The 18,880-nt window shown below is 43.7% G+C and overlaps 2 protein-coding genes across 6 annotated transcripts in view; both read left to right on the top strand.

Moving 5' to 3' along the window:
• The first annotated feature begins 1,508 nt into the window (after nucleotides 1–1,508).
• LOC135516410 (menin-like) lies at nucleotides 1,509–10,431 on the top strand. 2 transcript variants are annotated; one of them, XM_064940697.1, is made up of 10 exons: nucleotides 1,509–1,708; nucleotides 2,298–2,820; nucleotides 5,195–5,403; nucleotides 5,596–5,724; nucleotides 5,910–5,950; nucleotides 6,122–6,209; nucleotides 6,363–6,499; nucleotides 8,253–8,379; nucleotides 8,666–8,839; nucleotides 8,982–10,431. In XM_064940697.1, the coding sequence occupies exons 2-10, from the start codon at nucleotides 2,385–2,387 to the stop codon at nucleotides 9,492–9,494; spliced, it is 1,854 nt and encodes a 617-aa protein (XP_064796769.1). In that variant the 5' UTR covers nucleotides 1,509–1,708; nucleotides 2,298–2,384; the 3' UTR covers nucleotides 9,495–10,431. The 2 variants fall into 2 exon arrangements, with proteins under 2 accessions (XP_064796769.1, XP_064796768.1); XM_064940696.1 differs by having other exon boundaries at nucleotides 5,195–5,412.
• Nucleotides 10,432–10,494: 63 nt separating this feature from the next.
• Nucleotides 10,495–18,880, top strand: part of LOC135516409 (mitogen-activated protein kinase kinase kinase kinase 2-like) — a 32,739-nt gene continuing 24,353 nt past the window's right edge. For 2 of the 4 annotated variants that reach the window (XM_064940693.1, XM_064940692.1), the window contains exons 1-2: nucleotides 10,538–11,012; nucleotides 18,716–18,773. In XM_064940693.1, the coding sequence (XP_064796765.1) occupies nucleotides 10,869–11,012; nucleotides 18,716–18,773 (202 nt within the window). In that variant the 5' untranslated portion in view covers nucleotides 10,538–10,868. Of the gene's footprint in view, nucleotides 11,013–12,234; nucleotides 12,318–18,715; nucleotides 18,774–18,880 lie in introns of those variants that run through there. The other 2 variants (XM_064940694.1, XM_064940695.1) reach the window with 2 other exon arrangements.

Here is an 18,880-nt window from a genome sequence, read left to right as displayed (position 1 = left end):
TGTCCATAGTTTATGCCTGCCCATACCATAACCCCACCGCCACCATGGGGCACTCTGTTCACAACGTTGACCTCAGCAAAACGCTTGCCCACACGACGCCATACACGTGGTCTGCGGTTCTGAGGCCGGTTGGGCGCTCCCTAAAAAATTGAGACTTCTGTGCACAAAATTTGAAAGGAATAAGCTTTTTGTGCTTATGAAACATTTATTTTATTTCAGCTCATGAAACATGGGACCAACATTTTCCATGTTGCGTTTATATTTTTGTTTGGTGTAGTTCAATTGCTTCCGAGTATTTTGTCATTTGTATTACACTGGGCAGAACTACACTCCAATGCATTTTTTAACAAGATACTTTCAAGAGCTGTAATTTGTATTTCCCAAATACAAAAAACTATAAATATTATTCTTAATTATAGCGGTTCACTATTTTGTGGTCCCCTTTCACCCTGCATTGATATCAGAAGTCTGATTGCACTATTGTGTGATAATAGCATCTGCTAAGTAAATTAATAATACATGAATGAAAAAATAGACAATCGCAAAGCATGCTAAGTATTATGCTAATGAGCTCCACCCAAATCAAGGTTTTGTCTGGAAGGTCTATGGCTTTTGTCAAAATTGACTTTTGTAGCAGGTTAGGATAATTAGGTAAAGCTGTATTCCATCTGGACATGCCCCCTGAAACAAGGCCAATAATAATACCCAGTGTGCTTTGCAGTTCATTTTGGTATGTTCATTTCCACACATACATTTAGGTCATTCAGCAGAAACTATTTTCCAGAGTGACTCAAGTCAGTGCATTCAACTAAGGTAGATAAAACAACACATATCACAACACATAACTGTTACTGAGAATGTTGTTTCTGTTTGGGCTTGCTACTTGCAAATGTAAAACTGTATTTCAATTAAATACATTTCAAAATACAAGTATTCTGTGATTTATTTTGATACCTTGATCTTTATGGTATTTTGTAATTGTATTTAATCATTTTTGCCCATCCCTGCCTATGCAATATCATATTTCTGTATAAAACATTGCCTTAACCTTAACCTAGTTGTCTGGGGAACTACTAGGCGACATTATATAAGATGATCAGACTAGGTTCTAAATGAGTTTGCCCATGAACATGTATGAAGTGTTTTTGTGTTTGCCAACCATTTAAGGCCCTATAATTAAAGCCTATTTTTATTTAATGCTGTGTCTCACGGATGCCTAAATGTGATTTTAAAATGTGATTAAAAAATGACTTGCCTACAGAAAAACGTTAATGCGTTAATTTGAAAAACAAATGTGGGGGTGTGCCCGCCTCTTTTCATGATGTAATGTTTATCACGAGACTTGCCATCAGTGTTTATAAACGCGTTATAACGCTGTCTTCTCCGGTGATCTTATTTAGAACGTTTTGGCAACAATGGTGTAAAGTTGAACTACATTTCCATACATGCATCTGCCCAGTCAATAAAGGAAGGACAAAAGGGGTCTCGTTCAAACACGTTTAAACTGAGCGCCGGGTGCACAGCTTAGTAGAGCTGCAAATACTTTGAACTGTCTAATCTTCGATTAAGCACGACTCTGCATTGTTGGTAGCTATTTGAAGGCGCGCCAAAGTTCTGACACAGTTGAACAGACCGAATACAGTCATAGAACTGCGCGGCAAAAGCAAGGCACAAACAAAAACATGTGGATGTAGCATTGAACTAACGGGTGCGTATTAGGTTTCTTTCGAAATATTAATAAGCTTACGAGCGGGCTATGAGTTCGGGAAGGTTTGTAAATCGATTGGAATACACATAATAGTTGTATTTTCATGTAGTTGTGCATGTTTTTCTATTATACCTGCTAGCATAGCTGGCTAGCTTTGGCGTATTACATAGCCTATTTGCATATTGTTGCTAACTGCACCTGCCTGTCAATCAAATTCCTCAACCTTAGTGTTTGTTCTTGACAAAATGAATCTTAATAGCTTATTGTTAATTTTATGATCTTGTGTTGGGTGGTTAAATTTTAATGGAACCATTTAAACTATCATGCTATTATCTGGATTTGATATTATTTTACAACATTGTTATTAGCGAGTTAGCCCAGTTTGTATCAGATATCAATATTTGTACCCAATATTAGTTTACTTTTTTTTGAATGAATGGATATTTGTGCCACGCCCACTTAGGCTGGTCAGTTTGTTTTGCACAAAGTGAAAGAAGCCATACAAAGGCCTTTGAGTGTTAGGGGAAAATACAGTATAACTGATTTCAATGTGTGTGCTGGTACTGATTTACACTTTGCTCTCATCCAGCCCCTATGACATCACTGCAGCTGAGAGTGGAGAAGACACACCGGCCTAGTGAGTGACTGCGAGCTGTGACGGAGGAGAGGGTTCGACATGGGACTACACTCAGCCCAGAAGAAACACTTCCCCCTAAAGGGGATCGATGGTGTGGTTGCGTTGTTCGATGCGGAGCTCCGTAAACCCGAACCGGACCTGGCCCTTCTCTCATTGGTCCTGGGCTTCGTTGAACACTTCCTGGCCGTGAACCGGGTCATACCAATAAACGTCCCGGGGGTGCGCTTCGAGCCACTGGAGCCAGACTGTCCAAACTCCTGCTTCCCTACAGTGGAGTTAGGGATGCTGTCGGCCCTACGTGAGCGTTTTACTGCCCAAATCCGGGGAGCAGTGGACCTGTCTCAGTACCGCAGGCCTGCTGGTGGATCCAGCAGGGAACTGGTGAAGAAGGTGTCTGACGTCATCTGGAACAGCCTGAGCCGCTCCTACTTTAAGGACCGCGCCCACATCCAATCCCTCTTCAGTCTCATCACAGGTAGGATTTGGGGTACATGGCTGATCAAATCATATGTCTTATTCTATCATTTTAAAAGACTAATTGATCATTAGAAAAACTTGTGAGGACTTGTGAGGCATCTGTTTCTCAAACTAGACACACTAATGTACTTGTCCTCTTGCTCAGTTGTGCACCGGGGCCTCCCACTCCTCTTTCTATTCTGGTTAGAGACAGTTTGCGCTGTACTGTGAAGGAAGTAGTACACAGCGTTGTATGAGATCTTCTGCTTCTTGGCAATTTCTCACATGGAATAGCCTTCATTTCTCAGAACAAGAATAGACTGACGAGTTTAAGAAGAAAGTTCTTTGTTTCTGGCCATTTTGAGCCTTTAATCGAACCCACAAATGCTGATGCTCCAGATACTCAACTAGTCTAAAGAAGGCCAGTTGTATTGCTTCTTTAATCAGAACAACAGTTAATCTGTGCTTATATAATTGCAAGAAGGTTTTCTAATAAGATATGTAGATATTCCATTAAAAAATCCAGCTACGATAGTCATTTACAACATTAACAATGTCTACACTGTATTTCTGGTCAATTTGATGTTATTTTAATGGACAAAAAAATGTGCTTTACTTTCAATAACAAGGACTTTTCCAAGTGACCCCAAACTTTTGTGTGTGTGTGCGTGGGGGACAGATGGTATCAGTCAAACGTTTGGACACACCTACTCATTCAAGGGTTTTTCTTTAGTTCCCCAAAAACTGTTAAACAAATCAAAATATATTTGAGATTCTTTAAAGTAGCCATTCTCTCAACAAGCTTCACCTGGAATGCTGTTGGAATGCTTTTCCAACAGTCTTGAATGAGTTCCCACATATGCTGAGCACTTGTTGGCTGCTTTTCCTTCACTCTGCGGTCCAACTCATCCCAAACCATCTCAATTGGGTTAGGTGATGATGGAGGCCAGGTCATATGATGTAGCACTCCATCATTCTCCTTGGTCAAATATCCCTTACACAGTCTGGAGGTGTGTTGGGTCATTGTCCTGTTGAAAAACAGATAGTCCCACTAAGCGCAAACCAGATGGGATGGCGTATTGTTGCAGAATGCTGTGGTAGCCCTGCTGGTTAAGTGTGCCTTGAATTCTAAATAAATAACTGAGTGTCACCAGCATAGCACCATCACCTCCTCCTCTATGCTTCACGGTGGGAACTACACATGCGGAGATCATCCGTTCGCCTACTCTGCGTCTCACAAAGACACGGCGGTTGGAACCAAACATCTCAAATTTGGACTGATCAGACCAACTGACAGATTTCCACTGGTCTAATGTCCATTGCTCGTGTATCTTGGCCCAAGCAACTCTCTTCTTATTATTGGTGTCATTTAGCAGTGGTTTCTTTGCAGCAATTCAACCATGAAGGCCTGACTCACACAGTCTCCTCTGAACAGTTGATGTTGAGATGTGTCTGTTACTTGAACTCTGACACATTTATTTGGGCTGCAATTTCTGAGGCTGGTAACTCAAATGAACTTTTCCTCTGCAGCAGAGGTAACTCCGGGTCTTCTTTTCCTGTGGCGGGCCTCATGAGAGACAGTTTCATCATAGCACTTGAAGAAACTTTCAAAGTTCTTGAAATGTTCCAGATTGACTTGACCTTCATGTCTTCAAGTAATGATGGACTGTTGTTTCTCTTTGCTTATTTGAGCTGTTCTTCCCATAATATGGACTTGGTCTTTTACCAAACAGGGCTATCTTCTGTATATCATCCCTACCTTGTCACAACACAACTGATTGACTAAAACGTATTAAGAAGGAAATAATTTTTGCTAATTAACTTTTAACAAGGCACACTTGTTCTTTGAAATGCATTCCAGGTGACTACCTCATGAAGCTGGTTGAGAGAATGCCAAGCGTGTGCAAAGCTGTCATCAAGGCAAAGGGTGGCTACTTTGAAGAATCTCAAATATAAAATATATGGGGTACTACATGATTCCATACATGATTCCATATGTGTTATTTCATAGTCTTGATGTCTTCACTGTTATTCTGCAATGTAGAAAATAGTAAAATAAAGAAACCCTGGAATGAGTAGGTGTGTCCAAACATTTGACTGGTAGTGTGTGCATTTAAAAAAATGCATTATTTATTTATTGTGAGTGGGTCCGCCTGGGGTATGTTTGGGATAGGTGGGGACGGTGTGTAAGTGGGGAAAACAATGACAAAATAACCAGAAAAGGTCATGGCATTTCTTTGTGTGATTGTATTGCCCTTGTGACCCAATAAAAACCATCGTTCACAAACAGGAAAGCATGTTGTATAGTTTGACTAAAATACAAGGTTGTTTTGTCTGAAGGAGGCTAAAGCTGTTACTAACTCAATCCTATTGCTTTTCTTTATTTTGAACAGGCACAAAGCTGGACAGCTCGGGGGTAGCATTTGCAGTGGTGGCAGCGTGCCAGGTTCTGGGGCTGCGGGATGTGCACCTCGCCCTGTCCGAGGACCATGCCTGGGTCATCTTTGGCAAGAACGGAGAGGAGACCGCTGAGGTCACCTGGCACGGCAAGGGCAATGAGGACCGGAGGGGGCAGACAGTTGCCGCCGGTGTCGGCGAGAGGGTAAGTAAGGTACAGAGATACTTCCACCCCTTGCAATAACATTACCTTATAATAACATGCACTCACACACCTTTTTAATATAGCTACTTATCAACTACATAGAACTGCTGTTCTACACACACTCACCTTGAACTTGTAAACACAGTACAACACCTCTCAACCGTAACCCCCCATCTCCCCCCTGTCCTCCAGAGCTGGCTGTACCTGAAGGGCTCCTATATGAAGTGTAACAGGAACATGGAGGTGGCCTTCATGGTGTGTGCCATCAACCCTTCCCTGGACCTGCACACTGACAGCTCTGAGATGCTACAGCTTCAACAGGTGTGACCACCATCAGCACATTGGGGATAAGTGTGATTCCAATGAATATTGTAAGGGGAGAGTTTCATCTAAAATGCACCTGTTGGCATCATCGAAGACATCAAGCTGGCTGGAACAGTAGTTTATATTTACCTCATAAATGCTTCTCTGTGTTGTCCTCGGTCTCTGATCTTTTTCCTACACAGAGGCTTCTATGGCTGCTCTATGAGCGAGGAGACCTGGAAAGGTGATTATTTTTTTTATCTCAAAAGCTTGTTGAAAATACTAAATTAGTTTTGAAGTGTTGTGGTGAAAATGCTTATTGGTTTACATCCAAATGAATTATTTTCTGTAGTAAGCATGTTTTATTGTTCTGTCATTTCAACCCAAGTCGCTCTTTGCCGTTGCTGTGCCACAGATACCCCATGGCCATGGGCACCCTGGCTGACCTGGAGGACCAGGAGCCCCTCCCTGGCAAAGAGAACCCCTACACCATCCACCTTCAAGTGAGTGTGTGGATCTGTACACCAACATTAAAGCGGTGACATTTTGATTTGAAACGTCATCCTAATAAAATCATCCTTGAGATATAATTTAATCAGCTCATTTTGAGGAGTTATTCATACCTTGCAAGTATGTGTGTTTTTATTTTTTTCCAGGCTGTGAACTCTGCTAAGAAGTACTACAACAACGAACACATCTACCCTTTCATGTACCTGGCTGGCTACCACTACAGACACAGGGAGGTCCGGGAGGCACTGGGGGCCTGGGCCGAGGCTGCACAGGTCATGCAGGAGTAAGTTACTGGAGCAACAAGCTTAGCTACCTTCTGTATGCTCCTTCCACTGTTGCTCTGTGTCAACTATCTGTGTTTTATGGTAAAAAGGTATGTTTGGCCCACAGAAATACCCTTTGGCATCATTCATTTAAGTGTCCCTTAACTTCCCTAATGTAATGCCTTATTGATTGCTTATGTAATGAAAAAGGCTATAAAAGTCCAATTTCACCTCCCGAGTGGCACAGCGTTCTAAGGCACTGCATCGCAGTGCTAGAGGCCTCACCACAGACCCGGGTTGGATCCTGGGCTGTATCACAACCGGCCGTGATCGGGAGTCACACAGGGCGGTGCGCAATTTACCCAGCATTGTCCAGGTACGATGAGGGTTTGGCTGGGGGGGGGTCGGCTTTACTTGGGTCATCGCGCTCTAGCAACTCTTTGTGGTGGGTCGGGTGCCTGCAGGCTGACCTCGGTCATCAGGTGAACGGTGGTAACTCCTATACATTGCTGCGGCTGCCTTCCGGGTTAAGCAAGCAGTGTTAAGAAGCACAGTTTGGCGGGGCATGTTTTTTGAGGACGTATGACTCGACCTTTGCCTCTCGAGCTCGTTGGAGAGTTGCAGCGATGAGACAATTGAAATTGGATAGAAAAAGGGGGTAAAATATAACAACAACGAAGTTTACATAAATTATTATTAATTATTAGTATTGAAACCATGGATACTGAGGCAAACCCTGTTGACCATCTTTTGCTGAGGTATGCGAGGACAATTTACACCAGTTACTGTATCACCTTTCTGACAGTAGGGGGCAGCAGATGTTCGCTCAGGAACGTTAGGCTCTTAATTACAGCGTTTTGTAGACTTAAATCTGGAACAAGTTGTCTGACCATGTCCTTTCAGGCTAGCTTATGGTTTTGTATGACACTATACTCATTATATTGCATGCATATCTTCTAGGGGCATAATTCTGTCTGACTAACAGGGCGTGTGTTGCCTAAATACGATGTCCTCGGGACAGGCAATCGCAGGGAGCTTTCCTCCAGGCTTGGCTCTGATTCTCGTGGGGCAGTAAACCTGCACTTTACTCCTATTTAAACACTGTTCATCGGCCTGAAGGGACTAAAAATACTAACCGACCCGATCACGGGGAACAGCTGACGGGGCCGATTTACTCCTGTTTCTCTGTTGGTCTCTTTCTGTCTCTAGGATGTGTGCACCAGAAAGGCAAGTCGGTACATTCCCTCTCCTCTCGACTTCCCTTTACCTCTCTGCCTTTCCTGTTTCACACATTGTTCTTCAGTCTCGGCTCCCTCGGCTGGCTGTCACGACAACAAGGATCATGGCGTGTGATCTACCAACATAAATAACATGCCGTTTGAGTATTTTCTGTCATGTTTTTGGGTTCTTGAAAAAAAAAGAAGGGCTACAAGTGTTCACACCTTTTAATATCCCTTTTTATTTTACCTTTATTTAACTAGGCAAGTCAGTTAAGAACAAATTCTTATTTTCATTTACGGCCTAGGAACAGTGGGTTAACTGCCTGTTCAGGGGCAGAAAGACAGATTTGTACCTTGGCAGCTTGGGGATTTGAACTTACAACCTTTAAGTTACTAGTCCAACGCTCTAACCACTAGGCTACCCTGCCGCCCCCCATATGTGGAAAATACATAACCTCATTGATTGAATGAAAGGTCATCATGAACTGACACTTTTTAAAGAAGTCTGACCTCATGTGCTTTATAACAATCTATGATGATCTCACTCCCCCAGCTACAACTACTTCCGCGAGGACGAAGAGATCTACAAGGAATTTTTCGACATCGCCAACGACGTCATCCCCACCCTGCTGAAGGAGACGGCTGCAGCTGCCGAGAGCGGAGGGGAGGGAGGAGAAAAGGTAAAATTCCACTAGTCATTACATCATTAAGAACTGAATAAAACATTTTCCACTTCTCATTTTAATCTCATGTCCCAGAATGATGCATTAATAATATCTCATATGACCGCTGCCTTTCATTGATGTATTGAATGGACCCCATTCATCACACTTCCCTCCTCTATCTATTATCTACTCATTTCCTTCCTATGTTCCATTAATTTCTCTTCCCTCTCTCTCGCCCCCCTCTCTTCCCTCTCTCTTGCCTCCTTTCTTCCCTCTCTCGCCCCTTCTCCCTCCACCTCAGGACCAGCCCATACAGGCCGCCGCCCTCTCGGCCCTCCAGGACCCAGAATGCTTTGCCCACCTGTTGCGGTTTTATGACGGTATCTGTAAGTGGGAGGAGGGAAGCCCCACCCCCGTCCTCCACGTGGGCTGGGCCACCTACCTGGTCCAGTCCCTCAGTCGTTTTGACGCACAGGTATTCACACCACCACAAGACTGGACTATCCCTTTAAAGACATCCCTAGTCACTTTATAACCTATTTAATCCAACTAGATGTTTTCACAAACCACCCTTTAAAACACTATTATATCCTTGTTCACTGTTACATCCTCCACAGATTCGTCAGAAAGTGTCTATCATCACCAAAGAGCCGGAGCCCCAGGACGACGACGACCAATCCAGCGAGGACCCCCGCGAGGGGCGAAGACGTGGGCCAAGACGTGAGTCCAAACTGGAAGACCAAGCTTCCCCTCCTACACAATCCACCCCCACCACCCCTGTCCCACCACCAACCCAGCCCGCCCAGGCCAAGAAAGTAGGTGGGGAGGGTGGGACGCGGCGTCGCTCCTCAGGACTCCGCGGTGGAGACCCAGAAGGCAAGGCCAAGTCCCCCAGCCCGGTGCCCTCTCCTGCCCAACAGCTGCCTTCCCCCAGCATGGGTCCCCTGGTGGCCTTCCAGAGCAAGAAGATGAAAGGCATGAAGGAGCTGCTGTCGGCAGCCAAGATCAATTCCAGTGCCATCAAGCTCCAGCTCACCGCCCAGTCACAGGTTCAAATGAAGAGGCAGAAGAGCACGCAGTCGGGAGACTACACCATGTCGTTCATGAAGCGCCAGCGCAAATCTCTGTAGAAGGACAACTCTGGCTGTAGAACTTTCTCCAGCCTGGTTCCCATGTCTGGTTGTGTTGTATAGCCAACTCCCATGGTCATTGTCATAGGAGTGTCTATACAGCACAAACAGATCTGGAACCAGGCTAGAGTTTCCATTGGGAGAGAAACAAAGGGAGACTGACTGTAGGACCGACTGAGAGGCAAGGCAATACACACAACTGATGCATCAGCGATTAGCTTCTTTTTTTATTTTATTTTTAAGGTTATTTTAGCAATCATATCATAAGTCCTGTTAAGGTCATGAGAGGGTCGGTAAGAACATGACACACGTGTCCATGTGGAGGAAGTCACTTTAATCAAGTTTGAACAGATTTGTCAACCAAGTCATTCTTTTTAATCTTGTGATTCAATAATGATTGTGTATCATAGGTCGTTAAAACATTCAATTGCTGTCACTTTGTGTGGATCTAATGGGCAGTAGTGCACATCAACTCTTTGAGTACTCACTGATTTATGTGTAGAAGCTCTGTAAAGCCAAAGTAATGGTGAAAACACCCTGTCCCAGAACCTGTTTTGGAATGGGGGAATTGCTCTGTTTGAAAGCAGTCTGAATTCCATTCTATATTTTCTGCCCTTGAATCTTAATTTTCATCTTTTTGATTGAAATCCCTGGAAGTGATTCGGACTATTACTGTGTAACAATGTCCAACTCTGTTACGTTGGCTCTTTATATGCTAGCTATTTGTTGCCTTATACTTTGCCTTTTTTTTCTAATGTAGGTGGCCTTCAGTTGAGACGAGCCAGAGCTGCAATAGGCAATAGAAAGTGACCAGAAAGACCACACACTGTTTCAATGGGATTGCTGTAGGTGTCCCTGGTAGCTACATTCAGTAGTATTTTGCTTGATAACTTGTTTTTTTTTTTTTATCTGCAGATAATAAAATAAGTTAAAATGATATTCTTTCTCTTTTTAATATTGTGGATATACTGTTTCACATGTCATGAAGGGGTATTCATCGATGTCTGGGATGTACAGTGTGCATCTGCCTGTTTGTTTTCCTGAGTGGTAATATTTTGTTATATATCAGGAAAACACTTGGGATTTGAGATCACTTGACTTGGATACACGACGGTGCATAATCAATCGATCAAATGTATTTATAAAGCACCGTGTTATATCAGGAGATATCACAACGTACTTATACAGAAACCCAGCCTACAACCCCAGTTGTGATTCGGTTAGAATAAGATGAATGACTGAAAAGAAGACTAGTATTTGTGGCTATTAGCTCTATTTGCCTGTCAGAATGGTGGTGGAGTATTGCGCTCCAGGGTTTACTGGAACTATAACGTGCGTCCAGTGGTTGATTCGCTGGATGTGTTGTTGTCATGAATGAATAAAAACGTGCATTTGAGTCCAGGCGCAGTTCAGTCTGTAAGCATGGATACCACTATCGGAGTCTCGTTTTTGGACCCGTTGAATGATTACGAGTTAATTCATCGCATTGGGACTGGCACGTATGGTGATGTGTTCAAGGTGAGTGGGGAAAATGTCATATCGGCTTGGAGATTAGCACACGTACGCGTTTTAATAAACTCCATATGGGTTAGGTTAGTGCGCCATGTCACGTAGCCTAGCTGTTTAAAAACAAGTTTTTATTCCACAATTGGAATATTGTTCGATTTTATGTTGACCGGCTACAACTTTAAAACAGGATAAAAGCTACCACATTGTTTTAATCAATGTGTCCTTTAAAATCTATTCAAACTTTTACGCACGTAATTAACATAATATAGGCTACCATCTGAAACGTTTTATTACCACAACCAATAACAAGGGATATGCAGGTTAGGATGGCCGTATGTCGCCCCTGCCTGCCTTGCTGCTATTTGAGAATAATGCGGGTATAGGACAGATAGAGTACGTGCACACATGTTAATGATGCTCGTGCCTATAATGCCCACTCCACTGGCTAGTAGTTCTTCTTCGGCTGATCAGTGTTCAGGGCTCAGACATTCCATTGTGTTAGACCTGCTTTACACTTTATATTTGCTCTCCTCTCAGCAATACCTTTTTTTCTGTGCTGCTTTTGTGACTGAAGAATAGTCTATTTCATATATCACCGTTTAAGTCTGGTGGATGATACAAGATATCAAGTTTGAAGGGCACTGACTTTCATCAGCACTGTTTAATGGATCTTGGCTGTTGACGCCCAATTTATGTTGAAAGGTATTTTTTTGATTAGTCGCTTCTATTTTGACTCAGTGATGTGAGCTGCGGGAAACAAACATCCTGTAATCCCACCCTGAATGTCTCATACATGCATCCTGCGAGGGAGACCGACTTAGATTGTTGCGTGCCTCTCCTCCTCTACCCGAAACATTTCCTATCCAATGGGCTACCAATGTAAACAGACTTACAATGGAAAACATTTACTGTAAGCACAATTATGTTAACTTTTGGGCTAATGAACTCTGAATCCAGCAAATAAGTAAATAAAGCATGTCTGGTTGCAGGGGTGTATGCTGGACGAATAACAGATTTATGAACAATTCAAAATATCCCTTAGAAATGCACTTTCTCTCAGTCTCGAAGTTACACAATGTGCACCCCCCATGCCTTAGACACATGTAAATGCCCGGGCTGTGCCTGCTTGCTGTGAATGAGGAAACTGTTACTGTCCCACAGACAATGGCCTGTTGTCACCCCCCACTACCTCTCCGTACTCTTCTTCTCCTCCACTGTTCTGTTTCTCCAGCTTCAGTGGAGCTGCCTGGAGGTCAGGGGTCAAACAACCAGCCCTGTTACCAAGTGGGCTCTCTGACTGTATGGACATTCAAGGTGATCATTGTTCACAAGATCCACAAAACCTCTTGCTACCCAGCTGAGGGATCAGTTTTCAAGTGTGTGATCTTTTGTGGCTATGTAACTAATAGAAAGTATGTCCCTCGCTGCATAGTCAAGAATGGTTTCTTTTCCTGATCATCGCAAAGACCCCATTAGGTGTTTTCTTTTACGAGTGAATAGTTCCTTTTGTCTTGTGTTCTGGTGTGCATGCAAAAGTAAGCTGAAGGCGGGATGAGGAGAACATACGTACATTCATAGTTATATGCTTGTTATGACCTGACTGAGATTGCCTGGGGTTCGATGGTGGGGGAAAACTGTTTCACAAACCAGCAGCCGCACTGCAGAGCCCAGTCATCACTGTCACACTGTGGGCTGCAGGTCGTTTGTCACTGCACGTTACATCACACACACACTACCATGGGCGCTGTTACTGCAGTTGTGGGCCTATCTATCTCTCACTGAATATCATTAATGGTCCAAGGCCAGTTTAATGCAACACGCTACTGAAATGTGTAATACAGGAAATCTGTCTGTGTTTTTGTTGTATGTCATTTCCACTCTGATTCAATCAAGCTTTGTGAGAAAGAACTTATGGAATTTTGATCAAAGTTTTATCTTCAGTCCCATTGTCTGTAACTCTATCCCACAGCACACTGTTATTTCAGGCTGCCCAGTGACCAACCTTAAAAGAGACATTACTGTCACTTCAGTCACAGGAAGTGCTCTCGTATAACGGGGAAAGAAACATGAATTTGGTGTTGCCGAGCATCCGGTTTTGTTTACAGGCAACCTGATAGCCCATTGGCTGATTCTATGCTTGTTGTGCATAGAGAGAGCTAAGCAATACATATTTACAGGAGAAAACAGGAGGAAATAGACAAACGTCAGATGGACAGTGGATGAACGTCAGATGGACAGTGGATGAACGTCGGATGGACAGTGGATGAACGTCGGATGGACAGTGGATGAACGTCGGATGGACATTGCAAACAACATCCTTTGGATTCAAAAGCAGGGACTTTTCGCTCAGCACTTGTTACGTAATGGCTGATGTCCCAATATAAACCATGTCGATGACCTTGACACTTTTAGAGCTCTAAGTCTTGTTTGAAGTTTGAAGTGAAACCCTATTCCTTATGCATGCTCTGATAAAAAAGTAGTGCACTAAACAGGGTCGAGGAATGTACCACATCAGTCACCGACTTCATTAATAAGTGCACCGACGTCATCGTCCCCACGGGGACTGTATGTACATATCCCAACCAGAAGCCATGGATTGCAGGCAAAATACGCACTGAGCTAAAGGCTAGAGCTGCTGATTTCAAGGAGCGAGACACTAATACGGATGCTTTTATGAAATCCCGCTACACCCTCCAACAAACCATAAAACAGGCAAAGAGTTAACACAGGACCAAGATCCAATCCTACTACTCCGGCTCTGATGCTCGTTGGACATGGCAGGGCTTGCAAACTATCACAGATTACAAAGGGAAACCCAGCCGCGAGCTGTCCAGTGACGCGAGCCTATCAGGGCGCATACTGAGAGCATGCACTGACCAGCTGTTAAGAGTCTTCACTAGCATTTTCAACCTCTCCCTGATCCAGTCTGTAATACCTATATGTTTCAAGCAGACAACAATGACGCAATCTCTATTGCACTCCACACTGCCCTTTCCCACCTGGACAAAATGAACACCTATGTGAGAATGCTTTTCACTGACTAAAGCTCAGTGTTCAACACCATAGTGCCCTCCAAGCTCGTCACTAAGTTAAGGACCCTGAGATTAAACTTCCTGATGGGCTGCCCCCAGGTGATGAAGGTAGGCAACAACACCTCCGCCACACTGACCCTCAACATGGGGCCTTTAAGTGTGCGTGCTTAGTCCCCTCCTGTACTCGCTCTTCATCCATGACTGCATGGCCATGCATGACTCCAACACCATCATTAAGTTTGCAGACAACACAACAGTGGTAGGCCTGATCGCCGACGATGATGATGAGACGGCCTAAAGGGAGGAGGTCAGAGACCTGACAGTGTGGTGCCAGGACAACAACCTCTTCCTCAACGTCAGCAAGACAAAGTACCTAATCGTGGACTATAGTAAACATTCACATAAACAGGGCTGTGGTGAAGCGGGTCGAGAGCTTCAAGTTCCTCGGTGTCCACATCACTAAGGACCTATGATGGTCCAAACCCACCAACACAGTCCGTGAAGAGGGCATGACAACGCCTCTTCCCCCTCAGGAGGCGTTCTCAAAAACAGTTGCACCATTGAGAGCATCTTGACTGGCTGCATCACTGTCTGGTATGGAAACTGCTTGGCGTCCGACCGCAAGGAGCTACAGAGGGTAGTGCGTACGGCCCAGAACATCACTGGGGATGAGCTCCCTGTCATCCAGGACCTCTATACCAGGCGGTGTCACGACGCCAGGACAGCGGAGTCAATCACCACCTTCCGGAGACACCTGAAACCCCACCTCTTCAAGGAATACCTAGGATAGGATAAAGTAATCCTTCTCACCCCCCCCCTTAAATGATTTAGATGCACTATTGTAAAGTGGCTGTTCCACTGGATGTCATAAGGTGAATTCACCAATTTGTAAGTCGCTCTGGATAAGAGCGTCTGCCAAATGACTTAAATGTAAAATGTAAATGTAAATGGTGTCAGAGGAAGGCCCTAAAAATTGTCAAAGACTCCAGCCACCCAAGTCATAGACTGTTCTCTATACTACGGCACGGCAAGCGGTACCAGAGTGCCAAGTCTGCAACCAAAAGGCTCCTGAACAGCTTCTACCCCCAAGTCATAAGACTGCTGAACAGTTAATCAAATGTCTACCCGGACTATTTACACTGACCACCTTGTTTGTTTTTTTTGCACTGACATTCTTGCACCGGCTCTATACAACACTCACTGGACTCTACCCACACGTTCACTGGATTCTACCCACACGTTCACTGGACTCTACCCACACACTCACTGGACACTACCCACACGTTCACTGGACTCTACCCACACACTCACTGGACTCTACCCACACGTTCACTGGACCCTACCAACACGCTCACTGGACTCTACCAACATGCTCACTGGACTCTACCCACATGCTCACACACACTACACTAACAAACAAACACACACACACACTACATATAATCACACATCCAAAATACAGTGCTTTTGGAAAGTATTTAGACCCCTTGACTTTTTCCATGTTTTGTTACGCTACAGCCTTATTCTAAAATAGATTCAATAGTTTTTCTCCCTTATCAATTTACACATAATGACAAAACAAAACATTTTTGGGAACATTTTTGCAAAATTATAAATAAAAAAATATCAATAAAGTTTCTCATGGTCTGAAAGTCCTTTACGTGCCTTATTGCAAACCCCAAGCTGGGCTGTTATGTGCCTTTTGCTGAGGAGTGGCTTCCGTCTGACCACTCTACCATAAAGGCCTGATTGGTAGAGTGCTGCAGAGAAGGTTGTCCTTCTGGAAAGCTCTCCCATCTCCACAGAGGAACTCTGGAGCTCGGTCAGAGTGACCATCAGGTTCTTGGTCACATGCCTGACCAAGACCCTTCTCCCCCAATTGCTAATTTTGGCTGGGCGGCCAGCTCTAGGAAGAGTCTTGGTGGTTCCAAACTTCTTCCATTTAAGAATGATGGAGGCCACTGTATTCTTGGGGACCTTCCATGCTGCAGACATTTTTTGGTACACTTCCCCAGAACTGTGTCGACACAATCTTGTCTCTGAGCTCTACAGACAATTCCTTCGACCTCGTGACTTGGTTTTTGCTCTGACATGCACTGTCAACTGTGGGACTTATATAGACAGGCATGTGCCTTTCCAAATCATGTCATTACCACAGGTGGACTCCAATCAAGTTGTAGAAACATCTCAAGGATGATCAATGGAAACAGGATGCACCTGAGTTCAATTTCGAGTCTCATTGCAAAGGGTCTGAATACTACTGTACTTACGGTATTTCTGATTTTTATTTTTAGTATATGTGCAAAAAATAATAATAATCAGTAATGTGTGTAAATTTTATTGAGTTAATTTTAGAATAAGGCTGTAACGTAACAAAATGTGGGAAAAAAGTCAAGAGCTCTGAATACTTTCCGAATGTACTGTACGTACACACATGCAAATTGACGCCACACACACACACTTACACAATACATGTACATGGACACATACATGTACATATTACCTCAATTACCTTGTAGCCCTGCACATTGACTCAGTACCGGAACTCCTTGTATGTAGCCTCTTTATAGTTATTTAATCTTTTCTCTATACATCAATGATGTCGCTCTTGCTGCTGGTGATTCTCTGTTCCACCTCTATGCAGACAACAACATTCTGTATACTTCTGGCCCTTCTTTGGACACTGTGTTAGCAAACCTCCAGATGAGCTTCAATGCCATACAACTGTCCTTCCGTGGCCTCCAACTGCTCTTAAATGCAAGTTAAACTAAATGCATGCTCTTTAACCGATCGCGACCCGCACCTGCCCTCCCGTCCAGCATCATCACTACTCTGGACGGTTCTGACTTAGAATATGTGGACAATTATAAATAACTAGGTGTCTGGTTAGACTGTAAACTCTCCTTCCAGACACACATTAAGCATCTCCAATCCAAAATTACATCTGGAATTGGCTTCCTATTTCGCAACAAAGCATCCTTCACTCATGCTGCCAAACATACCCTTGTAAAACTGACTATACTACCTACCTATCCTGGACTTTGGCGATGTCATTTATAAAATAGCCTCCAAAACTCTACTCAGCAAATTGGATGCAGTCAATCACAGTGCCATCCGTTTTGTCACCAAAGCCCCATATACTACCCACCACTGCGACCTGTATGTTCTCGTTGGCTGGAAAATAAGGATTTGTTCTTAACCCACTGGCTCCAGGTCATCTATAAGTCTTTGCTTGACAAATCCCAATTTATCTCAGGTCACTGGTCACCATAGCAGCACCCACTGTGTAGCACCCACTCCAGCAGGTATATCTCACTGGAAACCCCCAAAGCCTGTTCCTCCTTTGCTTTCCATTCAGTTCTCTGAATGTCAATGACAGGTGACGAATTGCAAAAATCACTGAAGCTGGAGACTCATATTGGGACATTTATCTTTAAGCATCAGCTGTCAGGGCAGCTCACAGATCACTGCACCTGTACAAGCCCATCTGTAAATAGCCCATCTAACTACCTCATCCCCATATTGTTTTTGTTGTTTTTTTTTTGCACCCCAGTATCTCAACTTGCACATTCATCTAAAGAAACATCTCACTCCAGTGTTTTGTTGCTCTAATGGAATCTAGTGCCACTACAGCCTATTTATTGCCTTACCTCCCTAATCTTACCTCATTTGCACACACTGTATTGTGTTATTGACTGTATGTTTGTTTATTCCATGTGTAACTCTGTGTTGTTGTTTGTGTCACACTGCTTTGCTTTATCTTGGCCAGGTCGCAGTTGTAAATGAGAACTTGTTCTCAACTGGCCTACCTGGTTAAATAAATGTGGGGGGAAAAGAAATGTGTTACTATTTCCTTTATTTATTTATTTTTGATAATGTTTACTTACTTTTTAACGCTGCATTGTTGGGAAAGGGCTCGTAAGTAAGCATTTCACTGTGAAGTCTATACCTGTTGTATTCGGGGCGGCAGGGTAGCCTAGTGGTTAGAGCGTTGGACTAGTAACCGGAAGGTTGCAAGTTCAAACCCCCGAGCTGACAAGGTACAAATCTGTCGTTCTGCCCCTGAACAGGCAGTTAACCCAGGCTGTCATTGAAAATAAGGATTTGTTCTTAACGGACTTGCCTGGTTAAATAAAGGTAAAATAAAAAAATAAAAATGTGACAAATCCAATTTGATTGAGGGTGCTACTTCGGATGCGCCCTGGGACTGTGTAGAACAGACAGGCCTCTCACCAACAGGCCTCTCACCATCCAACACACCCAGTCTCCTGCTGTTGCATCAATACAAGGGTATGCTGAATGTCAGAGATAGCAGGTGACCAGCCGGGCCAGAAAACCAGGAACTAACTAATATTGGGACATTTATCATCAAGATGGCTGACTAGGGGTTTGAGTCTTGGATGAATGCCCAGGGCCTCCAAACAGAGATGAAAATGCATTAAGAAAAAGATAGACTATTGTAAATAGAGCAATTGCAAGGAGTCATCAGCAAGTTGATGCAATAGACGTAAAGAAACATTGATTGTTGGTTTTGTTCCACTCTAATGGAATCTAGTGCTGTAGGCCTATGTCCTGCTGCTGACTAATATATGGCATTCTGTGGCCTGTATACTCTGTAGCCTGTTCACAGGAAAGTTCACACTAGTAATCACTCACAGCGAACTTTATCCTTTCCCTCAGGCTCGAAACATCAGGAGTTCAGCAATGGCAGCCATCAAAATAGTCAAACTGGATCCTGGTAAGTGAACGGCTCAGTGTTGTCAGACCTGTATTATGGGTCATTTCTTGCATGTTTAGTCTTCATGCATATTTTGTGTAGTACATTCTTAACTCTTTGTAAACAAT

This window comes from Oncorhynchus masou, chromosome 27 (genome assembly GCF_036934945.1).
Source record: "Oncorhynchus masou masou isolate Uvic2021 chromosome 27, UVic_Omas_1.1, whole genome shotgun sequence".
Taxonomy (NCBI): domain Eukaryota; kingdom Metazoa; phylum Chordata; class Actinopteri; order Salmoniformes; family Salmonidae; genus Oncorhynchus; species Oncorhynchus masou.
This window is presented reverse-complemented; position numbering and strand designations above follow the sequence as displayed.